The following is a 17510-nucleotide window of genomic DNA, read 5'->3' on the forward strand; positions in this document are numbered from 1 at the left end:
AGTACCATTAAGTAACTCAGGTACTCCTAGATTACACATATACTACACTATAATTTACCACACAAAGAGTGACCTCAGACAGTAATGGCAAGAAGTAAAGGTTTAAAATGCCATGTAATCTTCTGAGACCACTCCCCAACCTCCCTCCATCCATCACCTCCCTCCATCACCGCTTCATCACCCTGTGTAAACAGGGGTGGGCCTGCTATGATGCGATGACATCGCCTCATGACGAACGAGCATGTTACCTCATCTTTCTCTGCCTCCCCCTCCCTGTTCTTCCTCCCTCTTCTCCCTCCCTGTTCTCCCTCCTCATCGTTCAGCCTCGCCCGGCTGATGGAGTCTGGGGCTGGCCAGCTGGTGAAGAGCCACTAAATGACCAACGACCACAGCGGCGCTGGGAGCACTTAGCATCAAGTAGCATTGACTGCTTTTAATGTGGAATTGCGGAGACACTAGCGATCGCCACGATGACATTGTCCAGGGTTGCTTGGTTTCAAGAAATCAATACAAGCTCAGCGCCAGGGCTGGACTGACATTTGGTCTTTTTTTTCCACCCCAAACTTCTCTCTCTTTACGGAATAGAGGATGTTCCCAAGCCTCATTTTAGAGATGGACTACTCTTAAAGCTTGTGTTCTGAGGAAGTTTACATGGATTTTTCCTTTTAATTTTCAATCTTTGGAATGGGAACTTGCAGTACTTCCCAAATAAGATCTGCCTGGACTACGAATCAGTGAATACGCGTGCAAATAATTGTACATCGAAATTACAACAAACCCTGAATGAGTAACACGCTAACCAACAAGCAGAACTAATCCCATTTTTGTGTGAAGGAAAGACCGCAAGCAGATGTGATAGCTCAGAGACATTGACTGCTCATTTAGCATGTCATCATGAGTGTCGGCTCTGCCTCTGATCTGTCAGCGTGATTGGTGGAGACGTGGGTCGGGTATGAGGCAGTAGGGTTGAGGTGTCTCAGTGTGTCACCATGAGAGACCTCATGGGGGTCATTTTGGGCAACGCTAGCTCCCAAAAGTGGGGCAACAGGACTGACGGGGGGATGTTGACCACCCTGGTGCCGATGCTGGACAGCTTCATCCTGGTCACGGGGCTGCTGGGTCACTCCCTGGTCATCGTCGTCATGGCGGGGAGGCGGCGGAGGAGCGGAGGGCTGGTGGCCCAAGGGACCGACACCCTGCTGGTGGCGCTGAGCGCGGCCGACCTGCTCCTCCTGCTCTGCCTGCCCTTCCACACCGCCGCCATCGTCCTGGGCTTGTGGCCCTTCGGCAGCTTCCTCTGCAAGCTGGTCAGCTTCCTGGGCGTGGCCTGTTCGTCCGCCTCCGTCTTCACGCTGGCCACGTTGGCGGCGACGCGCTACCTCACGGTGGTCCACCCCACGTGGGCGTTCCGCTCGCGGATGCACCGGCGCCTCAAGCTGACCGCGGCGCTCCTGTGGGCTCCGGCCGCGGCGCTGGCGGCGCCGCAGTTCGCCTTCCGCACGGTCAGCACGTCGGCGGCGCTGCACTGCTTCGCCTTCCTGTCCGACCTGAGCCAGCTGGTGTACAGCACCGCCCTCTTCCTGTTCGCCTTCGCCCTCCCCCTGGGCGTCATCGTGCTCACGTACGCCCGGATCTTCTGCTTCCTGCGCCGCACCCAGCGGCTGGGCCGCGCGCCCCAGCTGGAGCGCTACCAGAGGCAGGTGACCCACACCTCCGCCCTGCTGGTGGTGGTCTTCACCCTCTGCTGGCTTCCCTCCTATGCCCTCATGTTCTCCTTAATAGGAGGCACCATCAGCGGCAACGCCGGCTACAGGTCCTTGGCCATCTTCGTGCGGCTGCTGGCGTCGTCGTCCACGGTGGTCAACCCGGTGCTCTATGTGTTCATGTCCCAGAAGTTCCGGCAGGATCTGGTGGAGCTGGGGCGCGGCCGGCGGGCGGGGTGTAGGAGGTTGCTGGTTGGCTGTCCTGTCGTGGTGGGCAGGGACATGGTGCAGCCTTTCAACTCTGTGGAGCTGGACACGCCCTCTGACAGAGCGCAGCCCTGACTGTAGGGGCCGCGTGGAACACGACCATGTAACACTCACCGGAACTAAGGCTCACTGCTGAGCACCTTGTAGGCACTGCCACCTACGGGCTGTGCACACTCATCTCTCCACCACCAGGCATTTAGGCATGTGAAATAACTATTTTTGCACCATAAAGTACAAAGTTTATGCGGAATAAATTCCAGATTTTCTGTGTCAACAATCATAAAACCATCAAATCTGTCTCGGCTGTTGCACTTTCTATGATTCTTTAATTTATTTTCCAATTAAACTTTCATTGGAAAAACCTTTTTTCCGATGACTGTTTATCTGGAAGTCAAGTAGAGTTTGCTGTTGAATAGTTAATACGATGAAATCCAAGTGACAGACTACAAGTGTGCGTGTGTGCAGTGTGTTTGTGCTAGTGTGAATGCAGATGTGTGTGTGTGTGTTTCCAGCAGCGCTAAGCGACGTCTCGGCCCCCTAGCTGACCGGCTCGTGCCGTGTGCTCATCACAGCAGCCCCTCCAGGGGCTCTGTGCTGTCAACATGAATGACAGCATGACTTTATAAACTGGGTATTAGTGGAGACAGAGATGTTTGTCTGGTACACACAGCTCGGGGAAGTAGTGTGTGTGTGTGTATGTGAGACAGATTCGAAAACAAAGGAAAGGATGAAATAAAATGAAAAGATAGAGTCGACCAATGACTAGCACTTACTCTCCACCACAATCTTGCGGTCTGAGCCGTCGTCATTCATGGACTGGATGTTCCCGAAGTGGATGTCACTGAAGAAGATCCGATTGGCCCCCTTCCCTCCTCCCCCGTGGTAGTCGAAGGTGAGGGCGATCACGTTCTTCATGTGCTCCGGGTCCTCGAAGGGCTTGATTGGTGCGTTCTTGTTGGTCTCGTCTGATAGGTGGATGCTCTTGAGGATGGTGCGCTCCGAGTACAGCAGGTAGCCGTCGTAGTCGCGGCAACTGCTGTTGTTCTCCGCCAGCATGCCGTGCGCGCAGGCACATGTGCGCTCGTCGTTGCCGCGGTAGAGACACAGCTGCTCACAGCCCCCGTTGTTGTCCTTGCAGATGTTGGTGCCTGGAGCGGGGGGGGGGGGGGGTGGATGATGGGTAGACACACTTAAGCACACTATATACTAATGTAAGGATATGAGGTGTGCATGTATGTGCGTGCACGGATGCCCCTCACACACAGGCGGGTCCAGTCCACTGTGAGTGTGAATGTGCCAGTCAGTGCTAGCGTGTGCGTGGTGCCTGCATGCGTGTTCCAACCTTGCTGCCTGTCCCTGTTGAAGACCTTGATGTCCTTTAGCTGCACTCCGATGCCCGTCCTGAGGTAGACGGAGTCGGTGGCGTTGTCCTTGCTGCCTCGCTTGATGGATCCGTTGGCGTGAGTCCTGCTCAGACACACAGCCCCCTCACACCGTGAGCACACTGCAAACTACATATTCTAGTATAACTGGCTTTTCTGGTAACTTAACTTAAGTCAATTACTTTAAATGTTTTAAGAAATCTTATGAAGTGAAATTTTCTTACTGCACTGGCAGCCAAATGTACTCATTTTAAGCAAAAGCAAGCTCAAAACTAATATGTTTGCACTTATATATTATTTTATTTTTTTAGGCATTTTTGCAGTGCACCAGCACACTCCAAAACTGGCTCATAAATTATTCACATTCAGTAATAAATAAAATCTCTAATATTATTATCAGATTTGCGCATAGAAATGTGGTGTGGATGTGTGTAGTTAGATATGTGACCTGTCGCTCCAGTAGATGTAGCCCTCAAAGACGGACACAGCAAACATGTCCATGTTGTTGTTCACCAGCACCAGCTCCCTGTTCTCTCCCGTCTCCAGGTTGATGCGCTCGATCCTGTCTGTACGAGCATCGCACCAGTACAGCAGGCCCTCCTGCAAACACACACACACACACACACACACAATAACTACTACCTTTCTCACCATCAGAAAAAAGGAAGAAAATCGCTTACAGTAATGATTATCCATGATGAGCAAGTATCTAGTGAACAGGGTGTGTGTCGTGGGTGTGTGTGTGTGTCCAGACCTGGTAGTCGATGGAGATGCCGTTGGGCCAGTGGATGTTGGTGTTGGCCAGCACCACCCTCTGAGAACCATCCAGACGAGAACGCTCAATACGAGGGTACAGACCCCATTCTGTCCAGAACAGGTACCTACACACACACACACACACACACACAGACGGCCAGTAAGTACTATAAACAAAAACTATGGCTGTGGAACAAGTCAAATACTCTGGGAGCTCTTGATTAAGTTTACCCAGAACAAGGATCAGTCCCAAAATCGTTAAGTCTAATCTCTAAAAAAACTCCTTGAGTGTATTAAGGGATGGGTGTTAGAACTGACCCTTTCTCTGGGTGGACGGTGATGGCGCGGGGCTTGTCCAGGCCCTGGGAGATCACCACGTAGCGGAAGGAGCCGTTCAGTCTGGCCACCTCGATCACGTCGAAGCCCTGGTCCGTCCAGTAGATGTTCCCTGGGAGAGCACAGCGCGACCACTCAAACATTAGCATGAATGGATGCGTGTGTGTGTTGGTGTAGAGTAGGTGTGTGTGTACAAGTTGTGAAGGTGTGTGTTTGTTGGTGTAGAGTAGGTGTGTGCGTGTGTAGTGTGGGTGTATGTGTGTGTGTAGGTGTGTGTGTGTGTATATAGTGTAGTGGGATCTGACCTGCTATCCAGTCCACAGTGATGCCCTCCACCCTGCCTATCCCATTGGTGACCACATCCTCCCTCCAGGTCTGGTCTCTCTTGGCCCTGCTGATGGTGCTCAGGCCCATGTCCACCCAGTAGATGGTGTCGTTTTCTACAGGAACACAACACACAGCCTTAACATGGACTCAACACTGCAAAGTCCTAACAACCCAACTCAGCACCTCACTAGAAAAAGACTACGAATCAAACAAAAACATTTCAACTACATAAACGTATAAATATGTATGAACATATACGTAAATATCTCAGAATGATGTTGGTCCATGATGCCAACACTTTGTCTGGTTGTGATGCCACTCACCAGCGTGGAAGTCGATGCCCACTGCCAGCGAGGTGCCAGAGACGGGCACCAGGGCGTCAGACTTGTCGGCGGGGTCCAGGGGGATTCCTCTGATGCCCTCATGAACAGAGTAGAGCAGGAAGGAGCCCATGCCTGCACAAACACAGAGTCACACACACCGGGTCCTTATTCATGACCAGTGGTTTGAGCAGCGTGTCCATGCGTGTGTGAGAGCCTCTGTGCGTGAACAGGGCGAACTTCTCCTTGTCTGCGTGTGTGTGTGCGCGCGAGTATGTGTGTGTGTGTGAGAGTGAGTGTGTCCTACCCTCGCAGGACTGCTGCCCACTCCGGAGGCTGTACCCTGCGGTGCACATGCAGGCGCGGGTGGTGGGGGAGGTGGGGAGGCACAGCTGGGAACAGTCCCCGTTGTTTTTACTGCACAGGTTGATCCCTCCTGAACACACACTCAATGTTAATAACAAGAACCACGTATGAACCGAGCCATCATCTGACAGAAAGGGGGATGTATTTACTAGAAATGCCACTAGAATACATTTGACTACATTGGACAATACAGTGAATTGAATGTTGCATTTGTAACATTATAACAATTTTCATCAACAATTTATGGTTTGGTCATAATGTGATGTTTTCTCCATACCAGTCTGAATAGTCTCGTTGTAGATCCTCATGTGCATCATGGGGGACGTGTTATTACGTAACACCTTCCAGTTTCCCCCATCACTCTTATCACAGGTTCCTATCTGGTCTGTGCCCTGGTCTGCCCACCATAACTTGTCCCCTACACACCGGGGAACAAAATCCTTGGAATTGCATATCAAATGAACTAGCCTAATATACATTATTCTGTCTATTGTAAAACTGACTGACAGTAAACCTTTCTGTATAAACTGATATTTTGTCAGTGCGCGGTATTAATATAAACCCAAGAAATAAAAAATAAGGACATAAGCATTGTCAGCTCCACCCAAAAATGAACCAATCCAGGTAGACTAGACCCAAGCCAGGTCTGTCTGCGTCCGTACCCATGATGGCCAGCGCTGTAGCCTTGGTCAGCTTGCCCTTGACCCCCTCTAGGACCTCCAGCTCAGAGCCGTCCAGCCTGCAGCGGTTGATGGTGCTGTTCCCTGAGCTGATCCAGTACAGCTGCTCGCTGTGATAGTCGATGGACAGGCCTGGAGGGGGAGGGAGAGAAAGAGGGGGAGGAATGAGGGAAGGAGCTGAGTTGATCTAAACTGAGGTTGTGGGCAGACTCACACAGGCAGTGTTGGTCAGTGATGGCTATATTGTACAGTTGAATATATTGTATTGTACATATTGTAACTGGGCAATACAAACACTCAAGTTCAAGGTTGAAGTGTTACCTCATTGGATGGAGGTTTGATATACAGTCCAGTCATACAGTATACAGTCCATCTATCGGCCCTCATCAAGGGGCCATCAGGTGCGGGTGCACACTTACCCACAGGCCCCTTCTGCTTGGTGAACAACACAGTGTGGCCGCTGCCGTCCATGTTGGCCATGCTGATGTTGTCACCGTCTGTCCAGTACAGCTTCCTGGAGCACAAACAGGGGGTCAGCAAAGGTCAAATACATTCCATCTGTATACGTGCCAACGTGGTCTCCCCACAGTTAATGGATTGTGTGTGTGTGTGTGTAGGTATGGGTGTGTGTGCACATCTAGCTCACCCCAGTATAGGGTGCAGCACGAGACAGTGGGGTTTATCCAGGCCCTGGATGACTGCGTTCTTAAAGGACCCGTCCAGTCGGGCAACGTTGATCTGCTTCTTGTTGGCATCGTAGCTGGTCCAGAACAAGTTCCTGGACACCCAGTCCACCGCCAGCCCATGAGCATTGGGAAGGTCTGACCGGCAAGCAGAGGTTAAAGGTCACTCAGAGCGTATTAGAGCATATCTGCATCAATAATCCAAATGTCTATATATGTTACATCTTCAAGAAAGACATTTGACCAAGGTTTATACTGTGGATAGAAAAAAACAAACCCCCCAAAATGTAAGTGTACTTTACATATGGCTATCCTTAAAGTGAGATGCACCTTCTCATTAAGACATCCAGGTGAGACTGTGTGACTGATGTGTTCTGCTGATGTTATCATTCAATTTGCTCAGAAGCGTCTAATGGTAAGAGATTGAACCAGAACATGTGAACTAGTCTCCCAGCCAGTCCCTACCGGCCGACACCACCGTCTCCACCCCGGTCCCGTTAATGAAGGCCCTCTTGATGGTCTGAGTTCGGACGTCCAGCCAGTAGATGCGGTGCTCCTGGGCGTCGTAGTCCACAGATGTGACGTTGTCGATGTCCGGCAGGGTGAAGGAGATGATGTAGTTGTAGTAGGGGTTGTCTATGTCCACGCCCCGGATCTCAATCTGACGGGCGTACAGCAGGAACTGACGAGACTCTGTGGTAACATGAGATTTAAACACGGGAGAAGCATTTAATTGTGACGCACCTTTCAAATTCATCCCTGGTTTATAGGGAATGTTCTAGGACAAGTCTGTCATTAGATTTGTTGTCAATTAACTCTACTGTGTGTCTCAACTTCCAGATTTACATATGAACTACTTCTTCTAGCGAATGATAGGAACCGCAGGCACAAGTTCATGCACTGTGATCATTTCCTGTTTGAGACGGTATTACTGTGACCTAACCACATTACCAAACTCATTAGTGACTGGACTTTTCCATGGCTTTAAATATAGCAGAATGATGACTGAAGTCATCTCCCAGATGGTGAGCCTCTCCACACAACTGTCTCCCTCACCCCGCCTCGTTACAGACCGGCCTGATTGGCCGGCGATATCTGACCCAGATGTGAGAAGGACCTGTGTGTGTGTGTGTGTGTGTATGTCTGTGTGTGTATGTCTGTGTGTGGGTTCAACATCAGTGTTAAAAGCAGGCTGCACCTGGGGCTCTCTCCAAATCACCCTCAGATCCACACTGCAGGGACGGACTCGGAGCAGAATACTAAACGCATTTACGCGCGCGTGCAAGCTTGCAGAGACACGCACGCACACACACTTTAAGCTCCTACTCTAAACCGTCCCCCATCTTGCTAATGAAATCCCACTACAACAGATGAGGGCTTTAGCACACAGCTAGTGACAATCTATGATACGGGAATGAAACAGAAATCTAATTAAAGCCGTCTGTGGAACCCAAACAGAGGCAGGGTAATAAGATCTCCCTCATAGAAGACGACAGGCTTGGCAGCTGATGCCCCTCAGGGGAGAGACACCGTCAAGACTCGGCAGCACTGAACCTGAATCACAACACACTGAGAATTCTAACACACTCTGGGAATTCTAACACACTCTGGGAATTCTAACACACTCTGGGAATTCTAACACACTCTGGGAATTCTAACACACTCTGAGAATTCTAACACACTCTGAGAATTCTAACACACTCTGAGAATTCTAACACACTCTGAGAATTCTAACACACTGAGAATTCTAACACACACTGAGAATTCTAACACACTGAGAATTCTAACACACTGAGAATTCTAACACACTCTGGGAATTCTAACACACTCTGGGAATTCTAACACACTCTGGGAATTCTAACACACTCTGGGAATTCTAACACACTCTGGGAATTCTAACACACTCTGGGAATTCTAACACACTCTGAGAATTCTAACACACTCTGGGAATTCTAACACACTCTGGGAATTCTAACACACTCTGGGAATTCTAACACACTCTGGGAATTCTAACACACTCTGGGAATTCTAACACACTCTGGGAATTCTAACACACTCTGGGAATTCTAACACACTCTGGGAATTCTAACACACTCTGGGAATTCTAACACACTCTGGGAATTCTAACACACTCTGGGAATTCTAACACACTCTGGGAATTCTAACACACTGGGAATTCTAACACACTCAGAGAATTCTAACACACTCAGAGAATTCTAACTTTCCTCCTCTCTTTACCAGCAATACACCCTCAGTAACACAAAGGAAGGTGGGTGTGTATGTATGTATGAGTGAGTGCATGTCTGTGAGCTCATGCCTGTGTGTGCATTTGTGTATCTGTGGGTGCGCAGGTGTGTGTGTGTGGTGTGTGTGTTCCAGCAGGCCCGTACCTTTGCAGGTGCGCTTGTCAGGCTGCAGCTTCATGAGGTGGGGGCAGGCGCAGGAGTACGTCTGGTTGTAGTTGATCAGACACAGGTGGGAGCAGGGGCTCCTGCCCTCACTGACGTCACAGGGATTAGGAGCTGAGAGAGAGAGAGAGAGAGAGAGAGAGAGAGAGAGAGAGAGAGAGAGAGAGAGAGAGAGAGAGAGAGAGAGAGAGAGAGAGAGAGAGAGAGGGGTTATTAAAGAGATAAGCAAGAAAAGGTGAAACAGCAGGGAGCGAACGTGAGCGACACGCCGCCTCGCCCGTCATCCCTCAAGCTGTTCGTCCCCTGCCCCCGTGACGGGCCTTAAACCGACGTGACACACATCCGAGCCACCGCTAAAAGGTTCCGCCGTCAAAATAAAGCCGTGGCCTTTTTTGAACGAGAGTATGTGACCGCGGAAAGTGTCAAAACCACTGTCTCGTTACGGCGGGAGGAGGCGGGGCTAAAGGTCAGCTGTCTGTGGGGGTGTGAGCAGTGGAGCCCTCAGATGTACCCTGAGCCCCTCTGCACCGCTGGCCTTTCACTTCAAAGAGCTCTGCGCAGTCACAGGAGAGTGTGATGTTGGTGTCCACTTGCTTTTATGTGGGTCTGCGTAATGTATGCGCGCATATCGTGTGTGTGCGTGTGTGTGTGTCGGAGCGAGTGTGAGTATGTTTGGGAGTCTATGTGGGTCTCTGTGTGCGTGTGTGTGTGTGTGTGTGTGTGTGTGTGTGTGTGTGTGAGCGAGAGACAGACACCTACCCTGGGGCTGTCTAGAGGGGTGGTACACCTGCAGGTCGAAGGGCTGTGTGTTGGTGCGTTGGACCACAGTGACGTTGTGTCCGGTCCACTTGTTGGCCTTGGCCAGGGTGTTGGTGCGCCAGTCGGTCCAGTACACCTCTCCTCCGTACATGGTGACGGCGAAGGGGTGGGACAGATACTCATGACCCCGCAGTATCTCGATCAGCCCCGAGCCGTCGTACAGCGCTGAGTAGATGGCGTCAGACCTGGACGGAGAGAAGGAGCGCGAGTTGAGGTGTGTGCGTGCGTGTTTATATGTAAGCGTGTGCAAACGAGAGGGAATGTTTAGTGAGTGCGCGCGTGCGTGCAAATGCGAGAGAGAATATTTAGTAGATTAGTGTACGTCTGTCAGAAAAAAAACAGTTCAGTGTGTGTGTGTGTGTGTGTGTCCGTGTGTGTGTCCTGTGACGAGTCAGCGGGGCCTGTTACCTGGCGTCGATCCACACGATGCGTCTCTCCATGTAGTCCACAGTCAGGCCGTTGGGCCAGCCCCCGCTGCCCGTCTCCTTGTGGACCGTCCTCCTGCCCTCCCCGCTCATGGAGGCTGCCTCGATCCTGGGCAGGCTGGCGTCCCAGTCCGTCCAGAACAGAATACTGCGGGGGGGGGGGGGACAGGAAGGGGGTGGGAGAGAGAGGGAGAGAGAGAGAGAAAGAGAGACACACAAAGAGATTTAAAGGAGTATATTCCTGGCACACCTAGCTCCCATCTCTACTGTGGTAAAAACAAATAAACCACATGGCACAGAATCCTTCAACCACAGAGCCAGCGATCAAGACCCACCGTACACACACCGCCCCCACCACCACAGACACACACACACACCACGTACCCGTCGCGGGGGTCCAGGGCGATGGCGCGGGGGTGCTCCACCTCCCCAGCCAGCAGGGTGGTCCGCATGGTGCCGTCCAGCTTGGCCACCTCGATCTGGTCCAGGTTGCTCTCCACCCAGTAGATGTTCCCTGCGATCCAGTCCACCGCCAGGCCCTCGGGGGTTGCCAGCCCGTACTGGATCACCACCTCAAAACTGGTCAGGGCTGCCGGCCAGGGGGTGGGGGAGAGACAGAGAGGGGGGGGGGGGGGGGGGGGGGGGGGGGTGGAGAGAGAAAGAGAGAGAGAGTGAGGGGGGGTGGAGAGAAAGAGAGAGAGAAGGGGGTACTCAGTTATGGGGGGTCGTTGACGTAATACACATTCTGACCAACCTTTACATAACGTGAAGAATGAAGAAGAAAACGCTTCGTTATTTACAATGAGAAACTCAAGACAGATGATGCCGACAAGGGAAAACTTCCAGTAAAAGCCTGAAGAAAGCCTGACCGGTTAAGTGAACAGTTGACACAATGTGTTATGTGAAAACTGATCAGTATGACCGTAGTCTCAGGTTTCCGTGCAGCCTAACCACTGGCAAATACACAACTGTTTGGCATTCCTGCTCCGTGTAATCAGTCAGAGAATGGCACAAACTGTTCTTCAGTGTGATTTCCAACAACAATAACCTTACCCCCCACACACGCACAATTCCCGTCTTCCAAAACCCATAAACCGAGCCAGCAACTCCCTTTCAATTTCTCTGCGTGCGGTTCATTTGTTTCCCATGTTCCCCCAAGCTTTTCTCAGAAACCACTGGCTCTTGCAACAGAAGTGTGAAAACCGAGTGCGAACGGGTTCCTCTCAGGCCGAGAGACATCCGAACCCCCCCCCCCCCCCCCCCGCGATCCTTCACAAGGCCGCTCCAGTGCCCTCGTTAGGAGGATGGACACTTCTCTTCACAGCTCTGCTTATTGTCGTGCTGGAGCCAAACCTGCCTTTCCTGTAGAGGGGCGTTTTCTGCCTGGAGTTGGCAGTACACTGAAACTCTTTATTCAACAGTTGCGAAGGCGCTGAAAAATAGAAGCCCTCCATAAAGAAGCAAAGGGAGCTGATGTATGTGAGTCAGACACAATAGGCTCTGAGGAGGGCTGTTGTTTTTCTGTGTTGCTGGGAACACAAACACTAAACCTCTGAGCCCCCCCCCCCCCACACCACCACCACCTCCTCCTCTTCATCCTACTCTTTACGGAAAAATGGCCGTGTTGGCTGCTGCAGTCACGCAAGGCGAGCGACCGAGACAAATGGGAAGAGACAAAGCCTTCCGTGTGCCCCTGAACCACCGTGGCGCTAGCCTGGGAACAGCCTTGATTGGTGGAGAGACCTGGAGTTTGGGATCAGCCAAGGCCAACCGTGACCAAGGAGATTGGGGCTTGGAACACAAACAGGCACCCTGGACTGGACCAGACCAGCCAAGGTAAGTAACACAACTTTTGTTTGAGGAAAGGGCAGTGCATTAGCTCAGAACAAGTGATTTGGAAGCAGATTTTGCTTCGTTTCTGGGAGAAATAGGCTCCTTTTTTGAAGAAATCTTTAAATGTAATAGGCAGCAGGGTTTCATGTTCATTTCAGATGATTTCTAACAGGCCGGAAACACAAAAAGTGTTAATCTATAAAAACATATTTGTAAACATTACAGAGTAATCACCTCCCCCTGCCTTCAAAAGATATGGTTCCAGTGTCATCATGACCTGGACATGATAACAAGAAACAAAAGCTAGATTCTCACACAAGTAATCAGTCCTTGACACTAAATCTCTCGATGTGAAAACTGCCCTTGGTATAACCATGCTCCTCAGAGGCCTCGAATAAAAAATTAATTTTTCAAAATAATTAAAGGTATTCACTCTACATGTGTAAAATAATTTCTACAAGAAGAAGTGTCTAAAACAGCAGGTAACATCATCTAGCGTCCAGCCACTAAACGCTAGCTGCTGTCTCACCTCCGTTCTCGGACAGCTTCCCGCGGTAGATCTTGTCCTCCACCACGTCGGTCCAGTACAGGGTGCTCTGGCTGAGGTGGAAGTCCAGGGCAATGGTGTTCCTCAGGGCGGGCACCAAGACGCTGAACTCCCCCTTGTGGAGATCGATACGGCGGATCTCGTGGCGGTTGGAGAAGATGATGAAGGGCTTGAACGGATCTGAGAGCGAGAGCGAGAGAGAAGGTTGGACGTCGACAATAACGCTCCCCGTTTCTGGTCAATTAAATAGAACTATGTTCCTATGTTGGTCAATCCACGCTCCTCCAACAAACCCGCACGCCCTCATATGTGCATGTTCCCTGACCCCCCTTGCTCTGCTCCATGCCTCAGTCCTCACCAGCGCTCTTGCAGCTCTCCATGTCGGGCTCCAGTTCCCAGCCCTCGTAGCAGGAGCACTTGACCGAGGCCTTGTCCTGCTCGCAGCGCTGGCTGCACTTCAGGTGCTTGGCACAGAAGCTCTGGATCTGGCAGGTCTTGTTGTCTCGGCCCAGCTCCATGCCCAGGGGGCAGGAGCACATGAAGCCCTCCCCGGGGATGATGCTGCAGTTGTGGCTGCAGCCGCCGTTGTCCAGAGCACACAGGTCTGGAGGAGGAGGGAGGCGGAGGGGAGAGAGAAGGGAGTGGAGAGTTAGTGAGGGAGCCGGGGGGGGGTCAGGCATTGTCGTTCCGATGAAATGTGAGCGAGCGTGTGGACGCGCGGCGTCGCGTCGCAGGAGGGACTTGTACCGCAGAGCTTCTCGTCGGAGCCGTCGGGACAGTCGTCGGTGCCGTCGCACAGCTTCTCGGGGGGGCAGGCAGATGGAGCCGTTGGTGGCACACACGTGGTGGGAGAGCTTGCACGCCTGCGCCTCGCAGTCGTCCTCGTCAGAGTTGTCCTCGCAGTCGCTGTCCCCGTCACACACCCAGGCCTTGCTGATGCAGCGGGCTGGGGACACAAGCAGGACAACGGGGACTGGATGACACAACCTTCAAAAGGCACCAGCGTCCCCTCGAGACGCGAGTTGACTCATTTCTAATGAGCAGACACTTCCTTCCAAAGCAACACAGTAACAGCGTCAAAGAACGGTGTTCCAGGCCGATTAAACGTTTCTATTAGAGGTGCTCGAAGTGACAACCGTCCACTCCCACCGGGGATGTGAACGAACAAGCTAAAGTACTGGACATCATCGCTGCATGTTCATTGTTATGGAATCCCTGTTGCCAGGGAACCCTGCTGTGGGCCCTGACCGGATCCCTCCTCCCTCACCAGAGTCCTTGCAGCTGAACTTGACGGCGGGGTCACACGTGTGAGTGACGCCTTCGCAGTTGCCCTCGTCGCTCAGGTCCATGCAGTCGGTGTTGCCGTCGCAGCGCCACCGCATGGGGATGCACAGTCCATCCATCCGACACTGGAACTCATCCACGTGACAACCACCAGGAGGACGAGTGGCTGGTGAGAGAGAGAGAGAGAGAGAGAGAGAGAGAGAGAGAGAGAGAGAGAGAGAGAGAGAGAGAGGGAGAGGGAGAGGGAGAGGGAGAGAGAGAGGTTAGCAAACAGACAGAGGGAAAGCACACTGAGATTATTATTATCCACTAACGTAAAGTGAAGAAAAAGGGGGAAAAGTATTTGTTCAATTGCAGAGACTGGAGGAAGGGGGGGGGGGGGGCATTGTAACATAAAGAGAGAAAACTGTGAGCACATCTTACATAACACAGCCTTGACTAGTCAACCACCGACACAAAGGAACCAGGGTCAATAGGTCAACTAACTCACATAAGCTGGACCGAAACAGACAGGGTGAATATGTGGGTCATTGAACAATACCAGCAGTAGATTAAGGGCATCATTTAGGAAAGTTGCATTAAGCCACAAAGACAGTAATCCCTAGATGTTTCAGATGGGGAAGGTGATACTTGTAGGTTAAGTCAAGCATATTAGCTTTCCAAACACGCTAATGAAGCCCAGACAGAAGGCCCAACACAGTCATTATCTCCTACTGGGCACAGATATCTAATTAGGCCACTGCTGAGACTAAGGAGGAGGCCTTGAGAGGAGATCTCAAAACACCAGAATACAAACACACTTTCTTGCATGGCTGTTAGCAACTTTGTTCAAACCAAAACAAGAGAGACAGACAGAGAGAAAGAGAGAGAGACAGAGAGAGAGAGACAGAGAGAGAGAGAGAGAGGAGAGAGAGAGAGAGAGAGAGAGAGAGAGAGAGAGGGGGGGGGGGGCAGAGAGTGAGACAGGAAACGCAGAGCGCTTAGTGGTTCCCCATGGGGCCAACACAAACAGAGCCTAACTCAGCCATTACCTCTCTCTCCCTGTCTCTCTCTGTCTCTCTCTCACACACACACACACACACACACACACACACACACACCCCAACTCCGCTCCCCACCTCCAGCACAAACCAAGGGAAAAGGTTGACCTCTTACCCTAGCATGGCTAAAATGCTAACAAAACTTCTACATGGAGACACCACAAGAGCATCCACGTGGATTTACGACCTTTATCTGCCTGACGTGAAGGGTCCTGGATCACTTAGCATGAAATAAATGTCAGATCACTTCAAGTTATCATCGCTAAAAAGCCCCTGGGCCCTGAAGGCGGCCTTGAGGGCAGCTGAAGAGGAACACGTCTACACTGCGCTCCCCACCAGCTGACAGAAGAGCCTCATTGTTGGGGCGCAGCTTGGATTTCCAATCCAGCCAAAGGCTCAGCTGACCACAGAACATAAACACGTCCCGAGTCCAGCGAGACGGAGGGTCTGTTTAAAACGAGAGCCGTCACGTGCCCGGACGTGCGGGCGCGGGAGCGTGTGTGTGTGTGTGATGGATCACCGTCATCCTCGCTGAAACAACCACTCTAGTCTTCCAAACGATGACACACACATACACACGGCTGAAACTGGATCCACACGCACAGACACTGGAGTGTGTTGATAGTACTGTCTCCGGCTGGCAATGTGCTGGTCTACAAGAAACTAAGTGGACTTGATTAATATGGATAGAGGGCTGAGATTCCTAGCCAATACTTCTGTAACCCCACTGCCATCTTATGAAGATGGTAGTAAACTGGGAGCAGGGAGGTGGTTTCCACCAGCTCCGGTAAGCCGATGGGTCAGACGGCTGAGAGGTTAGAGAATCGGGCTATTAATCAGAAGGTTGCCGGTTCGATATCCGGCCATGCATAATGAAGTTGTGTCCTTGGGCTAGACACTTCACCCTACTTGCCTCGGGGGAATGTCCCTGTACTTACTGTAAGTCGCTCTGGATAAGAGTGTCTGCTAAATGACTAAATGTAAATGTCATGTAATGTAAGCCACACGTCAGAAGGACAGGTACTCCAGAGAGCCAGGAGCAGTACTTCAGGAGCAGTACTTCAGGAGCAGTACTTCCGGGTCAGTCAGACCCAACGAGGCAGGTCTGTCCCGGGGTCCAGTAGGCCCGGTGCTCACCCTGGTTGGTGCAGTTGGCGTGGGTCTCGTCACTGTAGTCTCCACAGTCGTTCTCCCCGTCGCAGGTCCAGTACTCTGGGATGCAGCGCCCGCTGTTACACTTGAACTGCACGCTGGAGCAGGAGTGGCTGCAGCCCGCCTCGTCACTGTTGTCCCCGCAGTCGTTGTCTGGAACACACGCAGGAAACACTGAGGGCATGGGCTAACTGAGGTACAGCTAGATATACTGTGTGTTTATATATATATATATATATATATATATATATATTGTTTGTTTGTTATATATCAAAACCCATATATTAAACACAGCAGTTTAAAGTGCTAAGCTGACACCCTCAGAGGGCTGTCTATGTGGATTCTCACCGTTGTCACAGCGCCAGTTGACGTTGATGCAGCGACCGTTGGCGCAGGTGAACTGGGTGAGGGGGAAGCACTTGGGGTAGGCTGGGGAACGCAGCACAGACACAACATGAACGTTCCACCACAACAAAAGACGACGAGCAAACCTCCACTGGTGGTTTCAACCACTAACTGCCATGGAGTCGTGTTTCAACCCTGCAATCATCTGGCACAATTATTTAGCGGATGCTTTTATTCGAAGCGACAGATAGCCCAGGGTGGATTTGAACCTGCGATCTGTAGTTAAATGCTCTAACCACCGAGCTAAACCCACCCGTTCTATCAAACAAAGCTCTATCCAAGCAGGAATGTGAGCAGTCAGAAGGTGTGTGGCAGAGAGAGAGGACCTACCACAGGAGGCGGGCTCGTCCGAGCGGTCCCCACAGTCGTCGTCCAGATCACAGGTCCAGGAGATGGGGATGCAGCGCCCACTGGCACACGGGTACTGGTTAGGCGGGCACGTCCGGGCTGGGGAGAGGGTTAGGGTGGCACGGTTAGAAGGATTTGGAGTAAACCTCTAAATGTGTGTGTAAGTGTGGATGTGTGGGTATGAGCATGGGTGTGTACGTGTGGGTGTGTGAGTGGGGGGTATGAGTGTGCGTGTGTCTGTGTGTGTGTGTGTACCTGAGCAGGTAGCGTTGGACTCGTCCTCGCCGTTGCCACAATCGTTATCTCCGTCACACAGCCAGCGCACCGGGATACAGCGGTTGTTCTGGCACTTGAACCTGTCAGCCGGGCACATGTGCTGGTCTGCAGGGAGGGAGGGACAGGGAGAGAGAAAGAGAGAGAGGGGGGGGG

At 51.7% G+C, this 17510-nt stretch overlaps 1 protein-coding gene across 1 annotated transcript in view; it reads right to left on the bottom strand.

Moving 5' to 3' along the window:
- The window catches only part of lrp1ab (low density lipoprotein receptor-related protein 1Ab), an 82687-nt gene that overhangs the window by 24364 nt on the left and 40813 nt on the right, over window positions 1–17510 (bottom strand). The window contains 26 exon segments of the mRNA XM_062458704.1: window positions 2744–3118; window positions 3313–3437; window positions 3801–3952; window positions 4107–4233; window positions 4427–4556; window positions 4750–4884; window positions 5095–5226; window positions 5399–5527; window positions 5735–5875; window positions 6120–6269; window positions 6557–6651; window positions 6784–6958; window positions 7286–7513; window positions 9211–9342; window positions 9988–10232; window positions 10456–10620; window positions 10857–11061; window positions 12835–13032; window positions 13211–13456; window positions 13600–13663; window positions 13665–13798; window positions 14120–14302; window positions 16314–16481; window positions 16677–16757; window positions 17064–17180; window positions 17337–17462. Coding sequence (XP_062314688.1) covers window positions 2744–3118; window positions 3313–3437; window positions 3801–3952; window positions 4107–4233; window positions 4427–4556; window positions 4750–4884; window positions 5095–5226; window positions 5399–5527; window positions 5735–5875; window positions 6120–6269; window positions 6557–6651; window positions 6784–6958; window positions 7286–7513; window positions 9211–9342; window positions 9988–10232; window positions 10456–10620; window positions 10857–11061; window positions 12835–13032; window positions 13211–13456; window positions 13600–13663; window positions 13665–13798; window positions 14120–14302; window positions 16314–16481; window positions 16677–16757; window positions 17064–17180; window positions 17337–17462 — 4158 coding nt within the window.

This window comes from Osmerus eperlanus, chromosome 4, assembly GCF_963692335.1.
Source record: "Osmerus eperlanus chromosome 4, fOsmEpe2.1, whole genome shotgun sequence".
NCBI lineage: Eukaryota > Metazoa > Chordata > Actinopteri > Osmeriformes > Osmeridae > Osmerus > Osmerus eperlanus.